This window comes from Neolamprologus multifasciatus, chromosome 18 (genome assembly GCF_963576455.1).
Source record: "Neolamprologus multifasciatus chromosome 18, fNeoMul1.2, whole genome shotgun sequence".
NCBI classification, from domain to species: Eukaryota; Metazoa; Chordata; class Actinopteri; order Cichliformes; family Cichlidae; genus Neolamprologus; species Neolamprologus multifasciatus.
In genome coordinates, this window is record NC_140456.1 from 536,178 (window position 1) to 558,124 (window position 21,947).

General features: G+C 45.6%; 2 protein-coding genes and 1 long non-coding RNA gene across 8 annotated transcripts; 1 reads left to right on the plus strand and 2 right to left on the minus strand.

Annotated features, from left to right (window-relative positions):
• LOC146496876 (uncharacterized) lies at nucleotides 1-19,997 on the minus strand. 6 transcript variants are annotated; one of them, XM_085140903.1, is made up of 2 exons: nucleotides 19,891-19,997; nucleotides 1-1,444 (listed from the first exon to the last, which is right to left on the minus strand). In XM_085140903.1, exon 2 carries the CDS (start codon nucleotides 1,427-1,429, stop codon nucleotides 335-337), a length of 1,095 nt encoding a protein of 364 aa, XP_084997029.1. In that variant the 5' UTR covers nucleotides 1,430-1,444; nucleotides 19,891-19,997; the 3' UTR covers nucleotides 1-334. The 6 variants fall into 6 exon arrangements, with proteins under 6 accessions (XP_084997029.1, XP_084997032.1, XP_084997030.1 ...); XM_085140906.1 differs by having other exon boundaries at nucleotides 1-1,453; nucleotides 19,891-19,977; XM_085140904.1 differs by having other exon boundaries at nucleotides 1-1,450; nucleotides 19,891-19,951.
• Nucleotides 8,140-10,024, plus strand: LOC146496877 (uncharacterized). The gene is made up of 2 exons (XR_014870791.1): nucleotides 8,140-8,253; nucleotides 9,655-10,024. It is a non-coding gene; the product is annotated as an uncharacterized LOC146496877 (long non-coding RNA).
• On the minus strand, nucleotides 14,880-21,903 carry LOC146496878 (uncharacterized). Its single transcript, XM_085140928.1, has 2 exons — nucleotides 19,891-21,903; nucleotides 14,880-16,695 (listed from the first exon to the last, which is right to left on the minus strand). Exons 1-2 carry the CDS (start codon nucleotides 20,060-20,062, stop codon nucleotides 15,860-15,862), a joined length of 1,008 nt encoding a protein of 335 aa, XP_084997054.1. The 5' UTR covers nucleotides 20,063-21,903; the 3' UTR covers nucleotides 14,880-15,859.
• Between the last annotated feature and the right edge of the window lie 44 nt (nucleotides 21,904-21,947).

The window sequence follows — 21,947 nt, forward strand, 5'->3', positions numbered from 1 at the left end:
AACATGATCACAATTTAGAAGGAACTTTATTTATACAGGTTACTTTAACAACAATCTACACTTTGTTGGTGTCACCTCTAAAGTCCAAAATGATACAAAGTTACCGTAAGTATGACACACGAAGGGTAAAATGAAACTGGGAGGATCGCAGCCACGACAGGTGAGGAACCGTAGATGAGAACATGACAGGAACAGAGCGCGTTGGTACGGTCGGATGGACGAAGGAAAACGGCTGCGTGAACGACACGAGCTGACGAGCTCCTTTGCCGTCGGAGCCAAAAGTCGAGGCGGGAGGCAGACGCCAACACCCCGCTCCGACCTGCAGCTTTCCAGGCTACGACTCCTCACCTGCGTGAGTGTCCAGGTGCTCCAACAAGCTGCGACTAGACGGAAAAGTGGCGCTGCACGCGTCGCAGGGATACAGCTCCTCACCGGCGTGCGTCTTCATGTGCACGGACAGGATGCTTTTCTGACGGAAACTTTTCCCGCAGCTCTTGCATGAGTACGGCTTCTCGCCCGTGTGCGTTCTCATGTGCACGGACAAGATGTTTTTTTGGCGGAAGCTCTTCCCACAGGCTTTGCAGGGATACGGCTTCTCGCCCGTGTGCGTGCGCTCGTGGATCGTCAGATCGCTTTTTTGAGCGAAACCTTTACCGCATGTTGCGCAGGAATACGGCTTCTCGCCCGTGTGCGTGCGCATGTGCACGGACAGAATCTTTTTCTGACGGAAACTTTTCCCGCAGGCTTTGCAGGAGTACGGCTTCTCGCCCGTGTGCGTTCTCATGTGCACCGACAAAGTGCCGCTGAATCGGAAACTCTTCCCACATTCTTCGCAGGTGTGCGGCTTCTCATCGGTGTGCGTTCTCACGTGGACCAACAGGTGACCCCTCTGAATAAAACCTTTCCCGCATATTTCACAAGCGTATGGCTTCTCACCTGTGTGAAGCCGCATGTGGCTCAGCAGGTGACTGCTCTGAGTAAAACCTTTCCCGCATGTTTCACAGGAATACGGTTTCTCGCCCGTGTGGGTTCTCATGTGACCCAACAGGTGAGCCCTCCGAGTGAAGCTCTTCTCACATGTTTGGCAAGTATACGGCTTCTCGCCCGAGTGGATTTTCTGGTGTTCCTTTACGTAAGAGTTTTTCTTAAAGGCTTTTCCACAAACATTACATTTAAACGGCTTTTTACTCGAGTCGGCGTCACGCTGATTCTCTGACACCGGCGAGCTGCCGGGAGCGCCGTCAGAGTGAAGCTGGTGACCGTTAGCCTCTGGTTCACTGTGGTCACTGTCATCAAAAGCAGTCACCAAGAAGGCGTCGGCCTCCTCCTTCAGGACGAGCTGCTCGTCCTCCTGGCTGGTGCGCACTTCCTCCTGTTCCTCTTTAATGTGTAGAGGCGTCGGCTCCTCCTGGTCCTCACTGGAGTTCATCTTCAGGTCACACAGCTGCTCCTCCTCACAGACAGAGAGACAAACCACGAAAACGTTAGTTCAAACTACACACACACACACACACACACACACACACACACACACAGAGTTGTTGTCTGAAAACGAAGCATCTTTATTTCAGTTTCACTGCCACGGGATAAAACAGATTTTTAATTCAACACGTCGTCTTTTATACATTTCTGGGATTCCCTCGTCCTCAGTCAGGTGACCTACGCTGCTCTCTGTGGACTTCAGCTCATGTCCTGGTCACAGACCAGCTGACGACCCCTCACTGCCTCACTTCTGTGTCATTGCTCCCAGGGTAGACGAGTGGGGCCCCAGATCACCCGAGCCTAAACGCTGGCTCCCCATGCGGCTGTGCTCCACCCTTTACACCCACATCCACACCCCCACCAAGTCCAGCAATAGCATCATCAATTCTGAGGATGAGACAATCCCAGTGACACAGAGGAGGACCTGACCCGGAGCACGAGCACAGTACTGGTTTAAAAGCTGCTGCGTCCTCCTGTCACTGCAAAGGGAACGCCCGGACATCCCGCGTGGTCGTCCAACAGCAAGAGGAACGCACGCCCAGAACATCTGGAGATATATCGCCCCGTTTGTGAAAGATGCGTCTCGACCCGGACGCTTTGTGTTTGAAAGCTGCACATCAGGAACGAGGACAAACACTTTAAAAGACAACAAATCGTGCGAGACGTGGAAATGTCTGGAACATGTGCTGCTTTTGCGTTTCATGGAAAACGCCAAAAACCGTCTAATCAGAGGCGTTTGAAAGCTTTAATGACATCACTCGTTTAATGAGCGTGCGGCACCTTTGAACACTGAAGAACAACGTGGACAATAAAGCGGCCGTATATACTCGAGACATGAAAGTTCCTACATAACACGTAACATCTGAAACAGAGATGATGACACAGCGTGGCGTATTGTGCCGCGCGCCATGAATGATGATGAATGATGATGAATGATGACCTCCACTTGTGTCCCTAATCTAATTCTTTCACCTTTAACAGAAACAACAACAGATCCCGACCCTCGCCTGCCTGCTTTGGTGGCACTGATGTCACATCCTGTCAGTATAGAGTCCAGCTGGATGAGAAGCTGGCGAGGTCTGCCAGCACGGACGCTGCCTACAGTCTGAGCCGGCTCAGTGTGTGCAGCTCTGAAGCTCCCCCCCTGGAGGAGGGGATCAGTGACTCCCACCCCAGTTTCAGCAGCAGGTTCCTTCAGCCTGGCTGTGTGAGGGAACAGGAGCTCGTTCCTTCTGCTGCTGTCATTCATTATAAATTGCACTTTTTTGCATAAATTGCAAAAAAGTGCAATAAACTACAAAAAAATTGAAAATCGTTTTTGTTTTTTAACATATATTTCTAGTTAGAGAAATTTAAGAGGCTTATCCCTCAAAACTGTAAATACAAAAAAGTTGCACAAAATAGTTTCCCACCACAGGAAATTTATTGTGAGTGTCTTCATAGTTTTATTTTTGAAATACACCAATTTTTATACACTGCAGGAAAAACGAAAATAAATATTATAGTGCAAATTTGCAAAAAAGCAGCATATGCATCAAAATAAACTATTTCCAGCAGTGCAATATGAGTCCTAAGCATCCCAGAAACCACACAGAAAGTCATAAAGTCAAACAGAACTTTTAAAAACACCAGTATAGGCTCATGAGGCCCCGATGGTAAAAAAAAAAAAAAAAAAAACTACATTTCCGCGAAAATGACGTCACTTCCGGTTTCGGGCAGGTCATGGCGGACATGCGATAGCTTGCACTGACGTCTATTCCAACGTAGGAAGTGTTATGAACAGCTGATCGGATCGGCAAAGCGTGTTTCTGGAATATTATGTTTTTGTTGCTGCAAGTGCTTTTTATGCAGTTTTTGCAAAGCTATATGTGGAAGGAAACTGTGACCGAGGACAAGCTGATGGCATAAGATGTAAGTACAACTCCTCCGGTTTCATATGCAAAAACAATTATTGCGCTAGCTTACGTGGTTGCAGAGCTACCGGATTTAAAAATAGTTATGCAAAACAGAGCGTGCTGCTCCGACCGGCTTTAAAGGGTTAATAGTCTCTCTGTCTCTGACAGTGTTTCTGGACAGTCATGCTCCACCTGGTGGCAGACGGCTGCATGACATGTAGGAGGAATGAAAACAAACAATGAGGGCTTCCTGTTCCGCCCTCTCTCATGATGCCGCATAGACACACCTCCTCCGATCAAAAACAGAAACATGCAAACTGAGATTTAAAACCTGTTTGATGTTAAAAATGCTGAAAGCAGGAAAAATGGAAACGAGAGGAAAAGAAAGAACCTGACGCAGTAAATGGATGAGCACTCGTGGGCCTGCTGTGTGCTGGCAATGCTGAAGACAACATGAGGCAGACATCAACCAACCTGCTGGGGTAAATATGGAGAAAATCTTACAAGAAATTCAAGAATTTCAAAAGGAGAGCAAAACACTCAGCTCGGAGATATAAAAGGTAATTTTACCTTAGATATCTTAGACTAACAGGAGGATCGGAGAGGTGGAAAACCGGACTGAAGCAGGCGACAGCAGAGCTCAAACACTGGAGCAGGTGATGAAACATGTGCTCAAAGCTCAAGCCCGACACAATGGAAAACTTATGGACCAGGAGGAGCCAGGAGAGACAATATCAGGATGTATAATGTCACAGAAAATGAAGAGGGGGAGGTTTTGTGGAGAAACTCAGAGAAAACCTGGACAGTCCACCGGACACTGAGCGATGACACAGAGCGCTCGCCTCCACCGAAAGACTCAGATCGATAGTGATCACATTTCACACCACGAAACGAAATTCTGCTTAAAGCACGTCTGTGAAGGTTCTCAGTCACGGATTAAGAAAGACATGAAGGCAACAAACTGGAGGATTTATTTCGATCATGATTATCTGATTGTCCTGTGGAGCAGCTGATCCAGCGAGCATGGAGCATCGGGCAGCAGCAGAGACGAGCTCCAGGTCTGCTGAAGGAGATCTCCTCAGTAAGAACCAAAATAATAATAAAAGGTAGTTACAGGCAAAGGTGTGTGTATCCCGCCCTGCAGTACTTTCTCTTTTTACAAGCAGAAGTTGATGATTAGCCAGTAAAGGTGTGTGGAGGTCTGAACATGCACTTAAACCCCAAACAAACAGGCTCCAACAAAACAACCGGTAAAAAGTGAAAGAGCTGATGGAGGACATGGGTTTGATTGGTGTTCCCTGTTCCACACTCATCAAATATCAGAATAGACCATTTCGTTGTCCAGCGCAGGGACAGATCGAGAACTCTCGAGTCGGACGTCGGAACCTGAGCGAATGCGCCCTGATAAATATTGTAGTCGACTTAGAGGAAAACTAAAGAGAAACAACATGGAGACTTAGGCCCAGCCTAAGATTAGCCTAACGATGCTAATCTTAGGAAAGAAATGAGCAATGAAATTCAAAAGTACATGAAAGAAAATGATAATGGAGAGGTGTCCTCACAGATAAAACGACTGCAGCAGCCTCAAGGAAAAAGAAACCTTAGCAGGAAAAAAGAGCTGGAAAACAGCCGTGCACTGAACCGGAATCTGAATACACTAAAACAAGAAATCAAATGAACTTCAGATACACTCAGGAGCCTGAACAGATGCTACTTTGTAGACAAAGACATAAATGATTGGCACAGAAACATCAATATACAAAAAAGGGGATCAAGCTGCTTTCAACATGAACATAAACCCAGGATGATACAACGACACACAGAGCGGGCTGGGATCCTTGAAGAGGCTTTTGACTCTGTTAGTTGGCAGTGCTGATACAGAGAACTGCAGAAATCTGCTCATCACCAGCTCATTAAAACCAATGTAAAGGCATTATATGACACTCCAGCTGCAAGGCTTAAGATTAATGGTGACCTCAACGTCTAACATTGGAGAGGTGAGTGAGACAAGGCTGTGCCTCGTCTCTTTGCTGCAACAGAAAAATCACAGGTGTTAAATGTCAATGATGTACTTTTATACTTCAAAACACCCGAGGAGTCCCTGCCTGAGGTAAAGAACTCAAAAACATTGGTCCAATGACAGGATGTAAACTCCTATAATTACAGTCCATGTGAAAAACCCAAGCAGACCCACTGAAATGGAAAACAAAATTATAACCAGGCAGGATCATACCTCCGAGCATAAGCTCTACAATAGAAACCATCAAAAGATTTCTGTATGTTTCAATGTTTCAGAGCCACCCACTCAGGATTAATCACAAAGATTTTACTGAACAGGATAAAACGAGCTCTAGATTTATATGACAAAACATTAAAAGAGAACAGTGGCTGGGCCCACCGCGTTCAAAAACATATTACACTTGAGCAATGATGCACAGGTGGGATCCATCATATGGAACAACAATACGCATGTACAGGCAGTGCTGGCAGACAACTCTGCAGGGTAAAATGGTGATAAAAGAAAATAAGCTGGAGAAGGATACAAAATATCGAAATGTGTGCATATGATTCAGAATCAGATAGATGCTAGTTTCAAAAACTGGATAGAAAAAGGACTCCATGTGTGGCGTTGTGAAGGAAGATGAAGTTTCCAAACTTTAAAGCAAACATTTCATTTAGAAAATCGAGACCACTACAGACATCTCCAGCTAAGAAACTTCTATACTCGAAACATTAAAGACCAAAAACCACTGCAGCGAGGCCGTTCATCCAACTCTTTCTAAATGCTGAAAGGTCAGAAACTAAGAAAGCTGTGATCTCACAAATATACAAAAGTCTTCATGATTTCAACAATCGCTCAACAACAACTGTGGCTACGAGGCAGCGCACCACTACCATGTGTGTTGGGACTGTAAGAATATTAAGAACTGCTGCAGAGACGTTCATAAAGTGATACAAAACATCTTTAGCACATATTTACCATGTTTGTAGGACACTAGGGCTGCCACGATTAATCGACTAGTCACGATCACGATCAAAATCATCGTCGACTGATTTAATAGTCGACGCGTCGTTTGAAGCTTTGTAAGATCACAAAAGACGCAGGAATAAGTAGTAGGATTTAAGTGTAATAACGGACTGAAACAGAAGATGGCAGCACTGCATGTACAAGGATGCCAGCTGCCGTTAAACCCCGAAGAAGAAGAAGCTGTGTCCCAGAATTCATAGCGCAGCCCAGCTCAGTTTCCAACAATGGCGGCAGCTAGTTAGTTTTAATATTACTCTTATTATTCTTTCTGGGTCACAAAATAAACATTTAACATATTTTCAGGCGAGAATGTAGCTGTGTAAACCTCAAATATCTGCTCAGTTTATCAAGACACCACATATTTTCAAAAGCGCTCCGACGTTTTCGGAGACGTCTGTTAGCTGATAGCTAGCCGGGGGCTAGGCTAACCAGAGCCGTGAGAACACCGGACTCCGGCAAATCGTTTTCAAACCCACCGCTGTCTTTCGCTACTCAGGTTAAACATGATATATAAGTCACTTAGATAACTTAAAATGTTATTGTTTGGCTTTTTTTAGTATTTTATTTGTTCCTGAGTAAATCGGTTTGGCTGAGATTAAAGTTATAGTTTTTACACAGCTGAATAAACATCAAGCAGACAGCTGATTATCAGAAGTGTGAGATGCTCCAGAATTTACTCCGGTGTCCTGTTATATTTTAGATAGCAAGGAGTTTATTAAACTTCACCGAAACAATCTGCAAATGTCATTAAAATTTAATAAACTATCATCTTGTCTTTATTTTTAGTTAGCACATACCTTAAACACTTACAGCTGTAAGCTAATGATAGTTATATAAGAGCAGATGCTGCTGGTGCAATAAGCTGTACGGTGGATGATGATCTGATTAGTCGACTATCAAAATAATGTGGCAGCCCTAGAGGACACACAGCCTCAGACACGCAGGGTGTAGATAAATACTTGGTGTGTTGCTGACCAAAAGATGGCCAACACAGGATCCACCAACATTACCCAGCTGGCCTCATGTAACGTTACAGATTTATAAGATGGAAAAGACTTTATTTTAAACTTTATTGACTTTAGAGTATGAGACATGGCTTCGCTGGATATTGCTGATAGTCACCGTTGAAGGAATAAATGTTTAAATATTTTTACTCTGTATAGTAACATGTACTAATGTCACCATGCATGTACGTAGTTACAAACTACATTTATCTGTACACGTGTTGTTTTTCTGTCCTCACACCTGTGTGAAGGAGAAGTACCTGAAGTGAGTGCACACACCTAGACCACAATGCTCCTCTGTACTTATACGAGTCTTAAAACTAAGCAAGCCGTTAAACGACGTGTATTTCATTTCATGCATAACTTCAATAAACACTTAAAAAAGCAGATAAAAACAATAGGATTAAATAACTGTTACGTATGGTGACAATAGCAACAACGTGTAATAATAAGCAGCCGACAGCCGTGCAGCTCAAACAGCAGCACGGCTGATGAACATCATGCAGCACCCACGCAGATCGTGTTTCTGTCTGAGAGGACGTTTGTGCCATCAGGGAGAACTCTGCTGATAATCTGCTCCACCTGAGGACTGAGCCTCAGGTGGAGGCAGGGCTGAGTGATTACACCGAGCTCTGCGAGGCACAGCTGACTGCACCACGGTTTGCTGTCAGAGCGAGCTCATGGCGTGGTGGTGCTGTACGGTTACACGACCTTCATAACTCTGAGTTTTTCTTTCCTGACAGGCCCACAGTTAAGGATCCAGACACTCACACTGGTTGGAGCTGACCCCACGCCTATAAAACAGGTGGAGGTGGTGTGAGGCGGACTGAGCAGGTGTGCTCAGGTAAGTCGGTGGAGAGCTATTTTAAATCCCTGCTGCCTGAGAGCCCACGGGGCGTGTCCTCACCCACGCTTTAATGAAGCCCGGGTTTATTTTAACAAACAGAGACAACATGGTGGTGACGTAGTTTGCCCTCGCGCTCCAGGTCAGGGAAAGGAGACGGGCTCATCAAACAGACCCAGTGTGACGTCAGGGGCCACGTCCGGAGTCGATCGCGACAGTTTACCACGTGTGTACGCTGCAAATCGATCAGCTGATATTTGATCACGTGGCTGAGCTGTTGGCGACCTTCCAGAGAGCCCAGACCGCGCAGGACGCACGAGACCTTTTGTTCGGTGCGCGCGCGTCTGTGCGCAGACTTAACGTCCCGCAGAGCTGTGATCAGGATCCTCCCTCAGAGGGACACTCACCTGTCCTGTACAGCTTGATTTCGGGTTTCCAGGTGATATCCAGCAGTCTGCGCTGACGGTCGATCTCTTCCTCGTACTGGACGATCGTTTTTTCAAACTCCAAGAATATTTGTTCAGCAGCAGCAGTTAGTCGCTCGTTGATAAACTCTCTCAGATACTGAACTGAAGGCATTGTTACTGACACAGCTCACACACAGCACAAAGCCTCCAAAAGTTCACGCTGGAACAACCATACTGCCGCCTTTTCATTGTTTACTTCCACCGGATGTCCCGCTCTAAAGTTCCGGCAGGAGGAGGATGTTCAAATACTTTGTTCCGCTTGCAATAAACGTCCTTCTTTCTTCCTAAAACCTATTTAAATGCACCAAACTGAGCCATAAATACATAAACAGCGTGTTATAAATAATAAAGGAGAGAAAATGGAAAGAAACGGCCTCATTCAGGTTTTTATCCATAATGAATCATATCTACTACTGATCATTCATATACTCAACACCAAAGAGTCTGACATGAATGAATACTAACACACGGCTTTATAATATTTTATTGTTTGTTTAGGTCTAAAATAAATGAGGAATTAAATGTGTTTGTGGCGTGCTCAGAGTCTTCATCGGTGGAAATCATTTGTAAAAAGTTCAAAACATAACGTCTAGATTTGAAAATGCAAACGCACACCTCTCTGTGCCAAAGATATGATGATGATTAAAGCATGTCCTGTTATGGAAATGTGAAATAAATCCACACAGACACAAACAGGTTTGAGTTAGCTTCACTCAGGGCACAAAGGGCAGCAGAGCGTGGCAACAAGCTGACAGTCGTGTGTAGAGATGGCAGCACAGCACTCACAATATCTTCTACTGAAAGTTTGTGTGGAGGCAGAGCGCGATGCTGTGGGGCCGTCATTCAGCAGGCTGACACAGAGAAGAGCAGCATCTTCACATATGCAACACATTCTAAGAGTTTTTATGTGTTTTGATGTGTTGACATTTTGCAGCCGGAGCACTTGGGCACTCATGACTGCAGGGGCATCGACCATCTCCTGCGCGAGTGAGGAGAATGGCTTCTCAGCTCTGATGGACCACACTTCCTGCCCCACATGCGATGCAGTGACATCAGCGGGCAGTTCCTTCTTGCTGCGTCCACAGTCCACTCTGTACCACACTGTGAAATAACACTGCAGCTCCTGTAAACGATGTAAGGCACGTGATCTTTAAAACTCTGTGCATGCAGGTCCTCAGTCATGGAGTTGTGGCAGTCCTGAGGGCTGCAAAACCAAAGTCTGCTTAGCTTCTTTACAATCACAGCTTCTGTTAACATTCGGCCTGTTTAGGGTACAGTGCTGCAGCTGACCTACGACCTCTCTGTGAATAAATGTTACCTTGTTTATATAAGTCTGCTTCAGCTGTGTGCAAATAAAACTCATATAACTCATCTATAGATCATAAGGGCTGCGGGCTACTTTGTAACCAAGAATTACTGCAAACACTGCTGTGAATTCTCAGAAACACGCGATCATATGAGTTTACGCCCACAAAGGGTTTATGGTCTGTCTGCAGTTTAAGGAGACGCTGCTCTGATCCAACATCTTCAGCATGGAGGTACAAAAATATCACGAGTGGAATAATGTAACAGACAGACCAACACGTGACCCGAAGGCTTTACCAGGGTTTATGTGCGCCCAGTGTCCCCTAGAGGGCGCTGAAACACAAGCATAAAGCTCCACAAACATGAAGACATAAGTAGCGCCACCAAACAATAAGATACAGACGCTTTAATAAACCACCGAAGTGCTCAAACAATATCAGACTACCTGACAAAAGGAGAAACTCGGATCCTGTAAGATTCTGTCAAAACGTGTTAAATCAAGGAAACATAAACACGTGACTTCATGTTTTTACACCTATAGTTGAGCCAGCAGCTCCGTCACGTCACTTAACCGCGAAAACCTTTTTCCAGGAATCCAAGTAAATAACTTTAATGTGTCACTTTAATCAAATAATAATCTGATTTTTTGTAAAACTGTGAATTTTACGCTCATGTGTAACAATAATAATAAAACATCAAAGTGCACAGTGGCAGACGGAGCATGACAGGAATGCTGTGTCATAAACACGGACTGGATGCTGGTCTAATACATCTGTGGAGCCAGTAGCGGTTCTTGATACGGGCGACAGGTATCAAGAACCGCTCATCCATCCTGATGGTTGTTAATGCAGAGCATGGAGCAGCTGTGCCCGCAGGGAAGAGTCACCGGATCCTTCAGCAGATCCAGACAGATCGAGCAGCACAACTTTTCTCTGTCCAGTTGAGGCCTTTTAATTCTGAGAGACAGCCAAGAGTTTCTCTTCTTCTCTGCAGATTAAAGGCGAGTTCTGATCCGAACCCAAACTCGCGCCAGTCCGTCGCACGTCTGCGTTTAAGAGCAGGCAGCAGCAAGAAGCTATCAGGTTCAACTTCATTCCAGTCCAAATATGAATCACGAGACCGCCCTCCTCCTCTTCCAGTCCCAGTGAGCGCAGCTACCTGCATCACCAGGAGAGGACCGAGGTCATCACAGGTGATCGGGCCCTCCAGCAGCCCGCAGTGTGCTCGTCTGTGTGAACACACTCAGCACTCGTGCCTCCTATAACACACTGAGATCAACCTGCCTCTCACAACGCGGAGCTTTACTCATATTTGCACATTTGTGCGTGTGCAGTGCAGAGCTGCTGTCAGGACAGAAATCTGATCACCGTAGAGGACTGTTGACCAAAATCAGAGAAGCTGAACATGAAGCATTCAGTCGATAATAAATAATAATAATAATAATAAATGATCAGCGAGCCTGGAGCAGCTGTGCTGAGAAACTGACACACAGAACAAGACGTGATTTCTACTTTAATAATGAGCGAATGTGTGCGGCCTCGCTCCGCTTCCTGCTTCTACATCTGGACATTCCTTCTTCCCAACGTGACAAGAATTTCATGACACTTGCTGTGAATGTGAATGCTCGGCTGGGAAACCAGCAGCTCTACAAACAGATCCAACAGTTTATTTTAACACACATCCAACACACAATGGTCGCCTCTCGTCTCTCTTATGTACAGTATTGCTACAATGTTTCCGATACAACAACTGACATTCAATTCTATTCAATTCTACTGTTTTTCTTAATTTTTGCTGCTCTTATCTTTGTATCGTCCACTTTGTTTCATGTTCAAACCTTTATCAAACCCTGATAAAAGTTTATCTTATGTCAGGTGTTAGTATCTAAAAGCTTACAGTGTAGGAACAGCAGGGTGATGAAAGGGGAAGATAATCCTGCTGTACTCACTAACAAGTGTTTAGTGCAGAGGACGGTATCGTCAGGCTGGATTACAGAGCCTCTCCTCGCCTCCTCATAACTCACGAGAACTGTAAATGTTGTGAAATTACAGAACATGAACATGTTGTGTGCCGAGTGATGAAGAGCAGTCTTTGTTTTATTTGAGGATTACCTTCAGACAGGCAGAAGAAAAAGTGCAGTTTGGTGCCCACAGAAAGCTGAGAAGCTGCAGAGCAGAGGAGGAGGAGGAGGAGGAGGAGGAGGAGGAGGAGGAGGAGGAGGAGGAGGAGGAGTTTATCAGGTTCACGGAGCGAGAAACTGCGACTGACAGCCTGATCTGGAGTACAAACTCCTCGGAGGACAGCTTTGACATCAGACTCTTTGCTTGTTTTCCTTCATTGACACGTGCACAGAGGCCGACCGGAGACCAGCCACAGTAAACCCGTATGAATGTACAGAATTCAGGAAGCACAGAACGGTCACAGGCCTCTGGCCTCATACGGGTCGAGCACGCCACGTTGACCTTTAACGGCAGATTCATGTCGGGGAGTTCAGGTTTAATGATACTTTATTGTAACTTTAATCCAAACAGTGAACTGAGAGTCACGGAGGAGAGCGACCCCCAGAGTCGCCGTTCATGCTCAATAAACACACGTGCTGGTGTGAAAGCAGAGCCAGTGAATAACTCCTGAGCTGCAGCTTCATCCTCACCTCCTGCGAGGACCCATTCTGAGCGTTCACCATGGCAACCGGCTCATACAGAGCATCTATTTTAACCCAGTGGAGCCAAGAAATGGCCGACTTCAGCGTTTCTGTCATAGACAAAGCTGCTTCTTTGATCTGGATCTTGAAATCCAGCTCTCAGCTCTCAGCTGTGGCTCTGCGGCGAAGCGCCTGTGAACCGTGGGTCAGAGGTCACGAGGCTGGACAGACGTGAGTGTCTGTGGCTCGTCTGCTGTGGCGAGACAACAGCTGAGAGGAACTCTGAAACAGACAGCACTGTTCATCTGTGTGTGATTCGGGTGATTTAGATCCTGTTGAGCATTTAAAAAGTTGCCTGACGACATTCAGTGACTGTGTTCGTCGTGCGAACAGATCCGGACGCGTTCAGCAGCCCGCGATGACCCACAGCTGGTCCTAAAGTCATCAACCTAAGCTTCACTTCATCTCCAACAAGATGTGTGACCAAACTAAATCACTGCGATTGCAGCAACATAAATGTTAATCACAGCTGCTTCCTGGAGCAGAAGCAGGGATCGTGCACGCGGATCCTTCACTGTTTACTCTCGCTCAAATATGTGGTCTGTCTGAGCGGACACGAGGGGGACGAGCAGGACAGTTTAACGAAACAGCAAACATCATCGCTGGAAGTGTTCTGTCAGAACAACCAAAGCAGGCCAGCACGATCCCATCAGGCCGAGGCTGCAGACGCCTGCTGTCAGCTTTGGCCTCAGGGCTGCAGAGAGACAGCTTTCTCTGGGTTAGCTGCTTTAACAAAACCCAAAAGCCTGTTAACATAATACAAGTCTTTATTGTCATTGCAGTCACACCAAGCACAACAATGCAACATTAAACTGTCGCATGTCGGCGCTGCGCACAACTAAACACAACACTGTAACTTGAAGTGTCAGAAAGGTAAGCACAAAAAGGATGACTTGATAAATAAAACAATGAGTGAATGTTTATTATTATTGTTATTGCCCCCAAAAAAGTCCAGGTAGCCAATCAGGTCAGCCGTGAGCATTGGGCTGTTGTAAAAGCTGTTCTGGAGTCTGTTCGTTCACAGATAATCAGTTTTACATAAGAACCACAATTATTGTTCTCTGTTAGCCTAACCCAGAGCTTCCCAAAGTGTGGGGCCCGCCCCCTAGGGGGGCTGCAGAGCCATTGGGGGGGGGGGGGGGGGCACGGTATGAAAGGGGGGGGGGGAACAAAACGCTTGGACACTGCTAGCACGGGGCGCCCACAGAAACGCAAAGCAGGAGATGAAGCATCGTTGAACATGTTTCCAAACCAACTTCAGCCAAAGACTAGAAAATATGGTGAAGCAAATCTTCCCTTTGGCTTCACCTGCACAGGTGCTGAGGTAGGTCTCCCTGCAGGATTGGTTTCCCTTCGTCAGGAGCAGCGCTGGGCTGTTTAAATCAGGACGAACAGGATCCCACATTCTTGATTTTTAGTTCACAAACACTTGTTGTGATGACTAACTACTCCTGACATGTTGGAGATGTTTGCTCTTTATACAGTAAAGTTACAGCAGGATACAAATAACATCAGGTTGATCCTGCAGCGATTAGTTCCCCGGTTCAAATCACAGACTAACAGGATCCCACAGCTTTTTGTTTTTAAACACATTTTGCACAGAGAGACATTTTTGAAAAATGTATTGATGCAATGTTGAATATTATTACACAGGAAAAAACAACTACACGTAAAATAATCACACTGTGACGCCTCTGCCTTTGTAAATGGAGGGACAGTAACTGCGTGTAAAACCTGCAGACAGTCAGATTAACAGTATTTTGTCTCTGTCATTCTGCAATTCCTCTCATGTAAACAATAACGTGGCCACAGCGTGACGTGAATAAAGGCACATACCTTTGACGTGATGAACTCTGTATTCCTCGTCCACATGTAAACGCAAAAAACAAGTTTTTAAAAAATCAGTTTTTAAAAAATCAGTTTTCGGTGATTTGAAACGCCGTTTACGTGGACGAAACAGCTGCGTGTTCAAAAACACCCGTGTAGGTGCAGACGCAGCGTAAAAGAGTTAGTAGTTTATTTTATTACTGCCTGTGATTATTACTTGTATTTGATTAATTGTTTACTAAATGTTTGAGGTGTGAAATAAACGCAATGGAGTTTGAAAACAAAATATGGGCGTGTGTGGTTGGAGGATGTGTTTTTTTGGGGGGTTTTGGGAGGGGGGGGGCAACATTTTTCTTGTAAAACAGAGGGCCTAACCCATCAGAGCTTCATGTGAGAGCAGATATGCAGATAATCAGTCACCTTTTTACTCCCTGTGCTGAGCTTGTGCAGCTGCACATCAGAGCTCTGAAGCATCAGCTGTGACATCACACACATGTGACATCACCGCGTGTTTGCCGATAACAGAGGCGGGGATACCTGTCGCGTGGAATCAGAGTGATCAGTTGCAACGTGGCAGCAGATTAGTCAAAATGACTACAGCAGGTAACTTCCTCAACGAGCGAATCAGCACGAGTTACCATGGTGATGTGAAACATCCACCTGCGTGACGCTCTCCTTTTGATCCTGACGCGCCTCGATGACCACACACGTCAGTCCAAACCTGGCAGGTGAGGACAGAAAGTGAGCCGAGCTACAGTTCGCTCAACGAGTTTTCCACATCCAGACCTTTACTTTCAGCCACGAGGCTCGTTTGAGCGCAGCGTGCACGATGACAGCAAAGCTGCGTCAGTCCACACGCGCTCAGTGAGACCTCGCCTGCTCAGCTGAGAGGCTGGCGATGGACGAACCCGTGATTTTAAAGCTGAAAGCTGTAAGCTTTAAGAGGAGGGATGGCAAATCACATCCGATGTTATTAACATGCTTTACCTGAAAACAAGGCCCACACTGCTTATTAGTGATGAAGGTTTTTATGGTTTATGTGGATCAAATTACAACATTTATTTTATTTAGTTGAGAAAATAAAATCATTCTGGCAGCAGCTGAACAGCGAGCGGCATCACAGCTCTGAGATCCACAGGAAGCTGCAGCCTGGAGCGTTTATGACACCACACAGTTCACCTGCCAACAGCTCTCCTTTATCCATCCAGGTAACAGTCTCTCTTCTCCTAGAGAAGAAGACCAAAGACCTTTGACCTTCTCTCATCAAAATGAAATCTGCAGCTCCATCGTCGATGTTTCTGATCTGTCACCTGACTCCTGTGGCCAGAGCTGAAGCTTCAGACTTCCTGTGAGTTTTCAGCTGCACTTTCAAAATTCTACTCCCACTGAAACTTTTCCCACACTCTTCACAAAGAAACGACTTCTCTGCCGTGTGGATGACCGTGTGTTTCTTCAGTGAGGACGACTCAGCAAATCTCTTCCCGCAAACGTTGCAGGGGTACGGCTTCTCGCCCGTGTGGCTCCTCACGTGGGCGAGGAAGGAACACTTGTGTCTGAAACGTTTCCCGCAGCGCTCGCAGGAATATGGCTTCTCCCCCGTGTGCGTTCTCATGTGCACGGATAAAACGCCGCTCTGAATGAAACATTTCCCGCATGTCTGACAAACGTATGGCTTCTGAGTCGTGTGGACCCGGTAGTGCTGCTGCATGTGAGACTTAAACTTGAAGGTCTTCCCACAAATGTCACAGGTCACAGTCTTTTTAACTCCAGCCTGCTCTGAGGTTACGGATGTGTTGACAGAATTCTTTGTCTTTGCATGGATTTCTGATCCTGATGTTTCACTCCGGCTTCCTTCCTGATCCTGGCTCTCGGCTCCAGCAGAGCTGCGACAGAGGAGCTGCTCCTTGTCTCCTCCTGGTTCACTGTGCTCTCCTTCCTCAGCAACAGTCACCATGAAGGTATCCGTCTCCTCCTTCAGTCCCAGCTGCTCTCCCTCCTGACTGCTGCACAGTTCCTCCTGTTCCTCTTTAATCTGTGGAGCTTCTGGTTCCTCCACACTGGAGCTCCTCTCCTGGTCACAGAGCTGCTGCTCAGGGAGAACCTCCTCCTCCTCCTGCTTACAGACAGGCTGCTGTGGGACGTCTGGAGGGAGAGAGGAACACAGCAAAACCCTTAAACATGTTTAACCTGTAAATAAATAAAGTGAAGGTGACTTAAGATCAAGAGTCATTTACCTCGTTCTGTCCAATCGCACTAAATCTCTGTGTCAGCCTAATGTTTCATATAAAAAGCGCCTGGTTAGAGATCTCTGTCTATCATTTACAGCTCGCTGAGGCACGCTCGTGTCCCACCTTTAAGCATGCTGAGGTAATCCCATTACTTAAAACCTAATGTAGATCCTCCCAGCGAGTACAGACCTGTTTCAAACTGACCATTTATTGGCAAACTGTTAGAAAAAGTTGTTACAAATCTCTTCAGATCTTTCTCATGAACACCACAGATTTCTGATCCCTTTAATTTGCTCGTCAGAAGCACTGCACTGAAGTCTGATGCAGGAAGCTGCTCTGTACTCGTGCTGCTACCTCAGCGCTGCCTTTGATACCGTACGTTATAATGTTTTACTGAACAGGGTCTGGCTGCTGTTTCTGGCTCAGCACGAGCAGCTCCTCCTCCTGCCCTGATTGTTTGACCTGTGGCGTCCCTCAGGGTCACAGCCTGGGTCCACTGTTATTCTCCTTTTACATCCTTTAGCAGGTATCAGTCAGTCTGCAAAGACCATTGCTGTAACCTTGCTGTAGTACTTGAGTCCTCCTGGGACTCACATATAAAACCTCGCGTTCCTGTTTCTTTGATTTAAGGAACATCTCTGAATTGCGAGCTGTGGTCTCCTCTGAGGTGGAGAGTGTTCATGAGCGCACTGAGATTATTGTGAACCCGTCTTTACAGGCTCAGTTGCGTTTGGCTTCAAGTGCCTGTGAAGCTGCAGTCTAAAGAATCGTTTCAGAGGCTGACACTGTTTCTGTGGGCTGGTCTCAGTTTGTTCTTCGGCGCTGACGATGATCCAAACACGATGAAACAAAACGCCACACCAACGTCCTCCCTTCTTTCATATTTCATAATAAAAGCATACACAGAAAATACGATCCTGGTCTTTGAACGGACACTTTATTTTGAAAGGCTCCGTCTGTCTGTGATGTGTTTGGGTAGATTCCCACTTCACAGCCTCCTCCAGCTGACGCTGTCACACTCGGTGATTGGAAACGCCGTTTACGTGGACGAAACAGCTGCGTGTTCAAAAATACCCGTGTAGGTGCGGACGCAGCGTAAAAGAGTTTGTAGTTTATTTTATTACCTGTAATTTATTGCAGTTTACCTGTATTTGTTTACTAAATGTTTGAGCATGAAGGCCAGAGGCCCCGGTCTGAATGGCTGAAGAGCACAGAGCACCTGAACAGGTGAGTGCAGGACTTCAGCACCGCCTGGACTGACATTCAGCTCAAAGTTGTTTCAGAACGGTGGATAAACTTTTTCATACTCGATCAACAGGAAACTTTCACCATGGAAACGACTGATGCACCTGCGGGCGGCGAGTCAAAAAGAGCCCCCTGCCTCAGGAGACGCCACACAGATGTATAACCTGCAGGCGACTGTTAGAGATCCTCCCACAGCACCACCTTAATCGTACAGCAACATTAGAGAATATGTTAATATCAGGTGATAAGTGACAGCCTACAATATGAGAGCGGGGACCACAACAACAACACCTGGCGAGAGCGGGAAGGAAAAACTCCCCTTTTAACAGGAAGTTACTTCCAGGAGAACCAGGATTAGGGTGGGCGGGGCCATCTGAGAGACTGGTTAGAGGTGAGAGGCCAGAAATCGAGACTCGTCTGTCTTTGAGCTCCACATGAGCTAAACCAGGAGCGTTCAGCACGTGTCTGCCAACCAGAGCTCTGCTCGGCACAAAGTCACAGGGTCAAAGGTCTGAAGGAGCTTCAAGGTTTCAAACACCTGCATGAAGGTGACGGGAGACCCGTGCACAACAGCAAACAGCAGATGCTGTTTCTGCACGTGGGTGACGCTCAGCCTCTCTGACACCCCCCCCCCTTTTATAGCCGATCATGTGACCGAGCTGCTGACAGGTCACATGATCGGCTGTGCCGACTTCTTAAGAGCTGCTGCTGCCATCAAAACGAGCTCATGCTTCACTAGTGAAAAGTGTTAAACACGACGTGAATAAAACACGAGTTTATGACGTCACTGCACTACGTCGTCACACTTTGTCGTGTCGTCCTATTTTCAAGTTGCAAAAAAGAGCTATAAGAATTATAAACCAATCAAACTATATAGAACCAACTAACATTTTGATTATTAATCTGAATACCCTGAAATTTTATGATTTAGTTGAATATAAAATGGCACAGATAATGTATAAAGCACAAAATAACTTGCTTTGCCCCAGTACTCAGAAGCTGTTCAAAGTCAGAGAGAGTCAATATGACTTAAGGGGAACAGATTTCTTTAAAAAAAACAAGATAAGGACAAATATAAAGCAGAGATGTGTTTCTGTTAGAGGAGTTAACCTGTGGAATAGTTATGACAGTGATTTAAAAAGGTGTAGTTCATTTTCCTTGTTTAAAAATATGTTTAAAAATAGAGTATTAGAAAAATATATATATCAAGAATGAAAAGAGCAAAAAAAACAAAAACAAAAACAAAAACAAAAAACAGAAAACCTCTTGATTCTTTTGCTTTGATGTAGTTACTTACTAAGGTGGTGGTGTTTTTTCTTGTTTGTTTGTTTGTTTGTTTTGTTTTTGCTTTGTTTGCCTTCTCTCACCCCAACCAATCACAGCAGATGGCCCCGCCCCTCCCTGAGCCGGGTTCTGCCGGAGGTTTCTTCCTGTTAAAAGGGAGTTTTTCCTTCCCACTGTCGCCAAAGTGCTGCTCATAGGGGGTCATATGATTGTTGGGCTTTTCTCTCTGTATCTATGAAGCGCCTTGAGGCGACTTTTGTTGTGATTTGGCGCTATATAAATGAAATTGAATTGAATTGAATTTTATTATTTGCTTCGAGCCCTGTGTACAGGAGCTGCATGCTAAAAGATCTTTTGTTAAAAGGGTTGGCGTAATAAGCAAATGCTTCAGCCAATACCTTTTGATTAGCCTTGTCTCATGCTTTCTTGCTTTGTGGTAAATCTTTGTTCTGTCTTCACTGAGATATTTGAATGCTAATCAATAAACATATCAGAAACATATCAGAAACACTTTAAACAAAAGTTTGGTTAAACGTCCCGCAGAGCTGTGATCAGGATCCTCCCTCAGAGGGACACTCACCTGTCCTGTGCAGCTTGATTTCGGGTTTCCAGGTGATATCCAGCAGTCTGCGCTGACGGTCGATCTCTTCCTCGTACTGGACGATCGTTTTTTCAAACTCCAAGAATATTTGTTCAGCAGCAGCAGTTAGTCGCTCGTTGATAAACTCTCTCAGATACTGAACTGAAGGCATTGTTACTGACACAACAACACACTCAGCTCACACACTTCCTGCTCAGACACACGTGGAAAGCGACTTTATTTTGTCTACTTCCGCCACTTCTCGCAGCCTGAACGTCCGGTGTTCTGGGAATCCATCCTACCTGGCAAACCATCCTACCCGTTGTTTCTGCGCATGCGCACAACACGAAATTCAGTGGCAAATCGTCCTACCTTTGTGAATATTAGCTAGAAAAATACCCTGACGGGTAAAATTCAGTGCCAAACCATCCTACCTTTGTGAATGTCACCTAGAAACATACTTTAACGGGTAAAATGAAGTGGCAAACCATCCTGGCTGTATGCATATGAGCTACAAGTATACTCTGATGGGCAAAGTTAAGTGCAAACCGTCATACCTCCTTAAATTGGTGCTTGAATGACTCTGTGACAGCAGAAATGTGCATAAACTTACGGTAGGACGTTTTGCCAAAGTAGGATGGTTTGTCAGAACCGGCCGAGAACGTCAGCAGTTTTATTTCAGTGTTTGCAGGTTATTGTTTGGGTTTTACGCAGTAATATGAACTTTGCACACGTCACAAACAAAAGAAAACAAAGAGGAAGACTTTGAACAGCAACTATAGACTGTAAATAAAAGAAGGTCCAGTGGGCGCTGTGTGCCGCCATGAGTGGATCTGGTGTCTGCAGACACAGGAAGCTGCAAAGCAGGAGATGAAGCATCGCTGAATATGTTTCCAAACCAACTTCATTCTGAGCCAAAGACGAGAAAATATGATGAAGCAAATCTTCCCTTTGGCTTCACCTGCACAGGTGCTGAGGTAGGTCTCCCTGCAGGATTGGTTTCCCTTCATCGGGAGCAGCGCTGGGCTGTTTACATCACGGACAAACAGGATCCCACATTCTTGATTTTTAGTTCACAAACACTTGTTGTAATGACTAACTACTCCTGACATGTTGGAGATGTTTGCTCTTTATACAGTAAAGTTACAGGATACAAATAACATCAGGCTGATCCTGCAGCGATTTGTTCAAATCACGGACAAACAGGATCCAACAGCTGTTTATGTTTTTAAACCCATTTTGCATTTTTTGAAAAATGTATTGATATCAATGTTGAATATTATTACACAGGAAAAAACGACTACAGTAAAATAATGACAGCGTGACGCCTCTGCCTTTGTAAACAGAGGGACAGTAACTGTGTGTAAAACCTGCAGACAGTCAGATTAACAGTAGTTCGTCTCTATCATTCTGCAGTTCATCTCCTGTAAACAATAATGTGGCCACAGCGTGACGTGGAAAAGGCACATAACTTTGACGTGGCGTGATGAACTCTGTATTCCTCGTCCACACGGAAACACAAAAAAGGAGTTTAAAAAAAATCTCAGTTTTCGGTGATTCGAAACGGCGTTTACGTGGACGAAACAGCTGCATGTTCAAAAACACCCGTGTAGGTGCGGACGTAACAGAGTTAGTAGTTTATTTTATTATTTCCTGTAATTTATTGCAGATTACTTGTATTTGATTAATTGTTTACTAAATGTTTGAGGTGTGAAATAAACCACAATGGAGCGTGGAGTGTGTTTTTACACGCTCCTCAGAGCGCCACTCCACCGCTCTGACTACGAGCTGACCTTGTTACATGCAGGTGGCACCGACTCGCTGCACCCTGTGGGACAAACCTGAGGACACAGGAAGGTCCGACTCCAGGTGTCCTGCAGATCTCTGGGTCAGCACACCCGAATCACATGATGAGTTCATCACAAGGCCTCTGGAGACCTTCAAGACATGTGAGGAGGTCGTCATTTAAATCAGCTGACACGTCTAAAACCTGCAGGACGCCGGCCCTCGAGGCCTGAAGTTTACTTCTCAGTCTGCTGACAGCTTTCGGCTACGTC

Excerpts from the sequence above, each read along its gene's own strand:
- LOC146496876 (XM_085140908.1), bottom strand. The coding sequence starts at position 7,960 with ATGGCACAAACGTCCTCTCAGACAGAAACACGATCTGCGTGGGTGCTG. Across the intron at positions 1,454-7,870 it reads GCTGTTTGAGCTGCACGGCT|GAGGAGCAGCTGTGTGACCT; the intron begins GTCGGCTGCTTA and ends TCTGTCTGTGAG.
- LOC146496878 (XM_085140928.1), bottom strand. The coding sequence starts at position 20,062 with ATGCCTTCAGTTCAGTATCTGAGAGAGTTTATCAACGAGCGACTAACT. Across the intron at positions 16,696-19,890 it reads AATCAAGCTGCACAGGACAG|ACGTCCCACAGCAGCCTGTC; the intron begins GTGAGTGTCCCT and ends CTCTCCCTCCAG.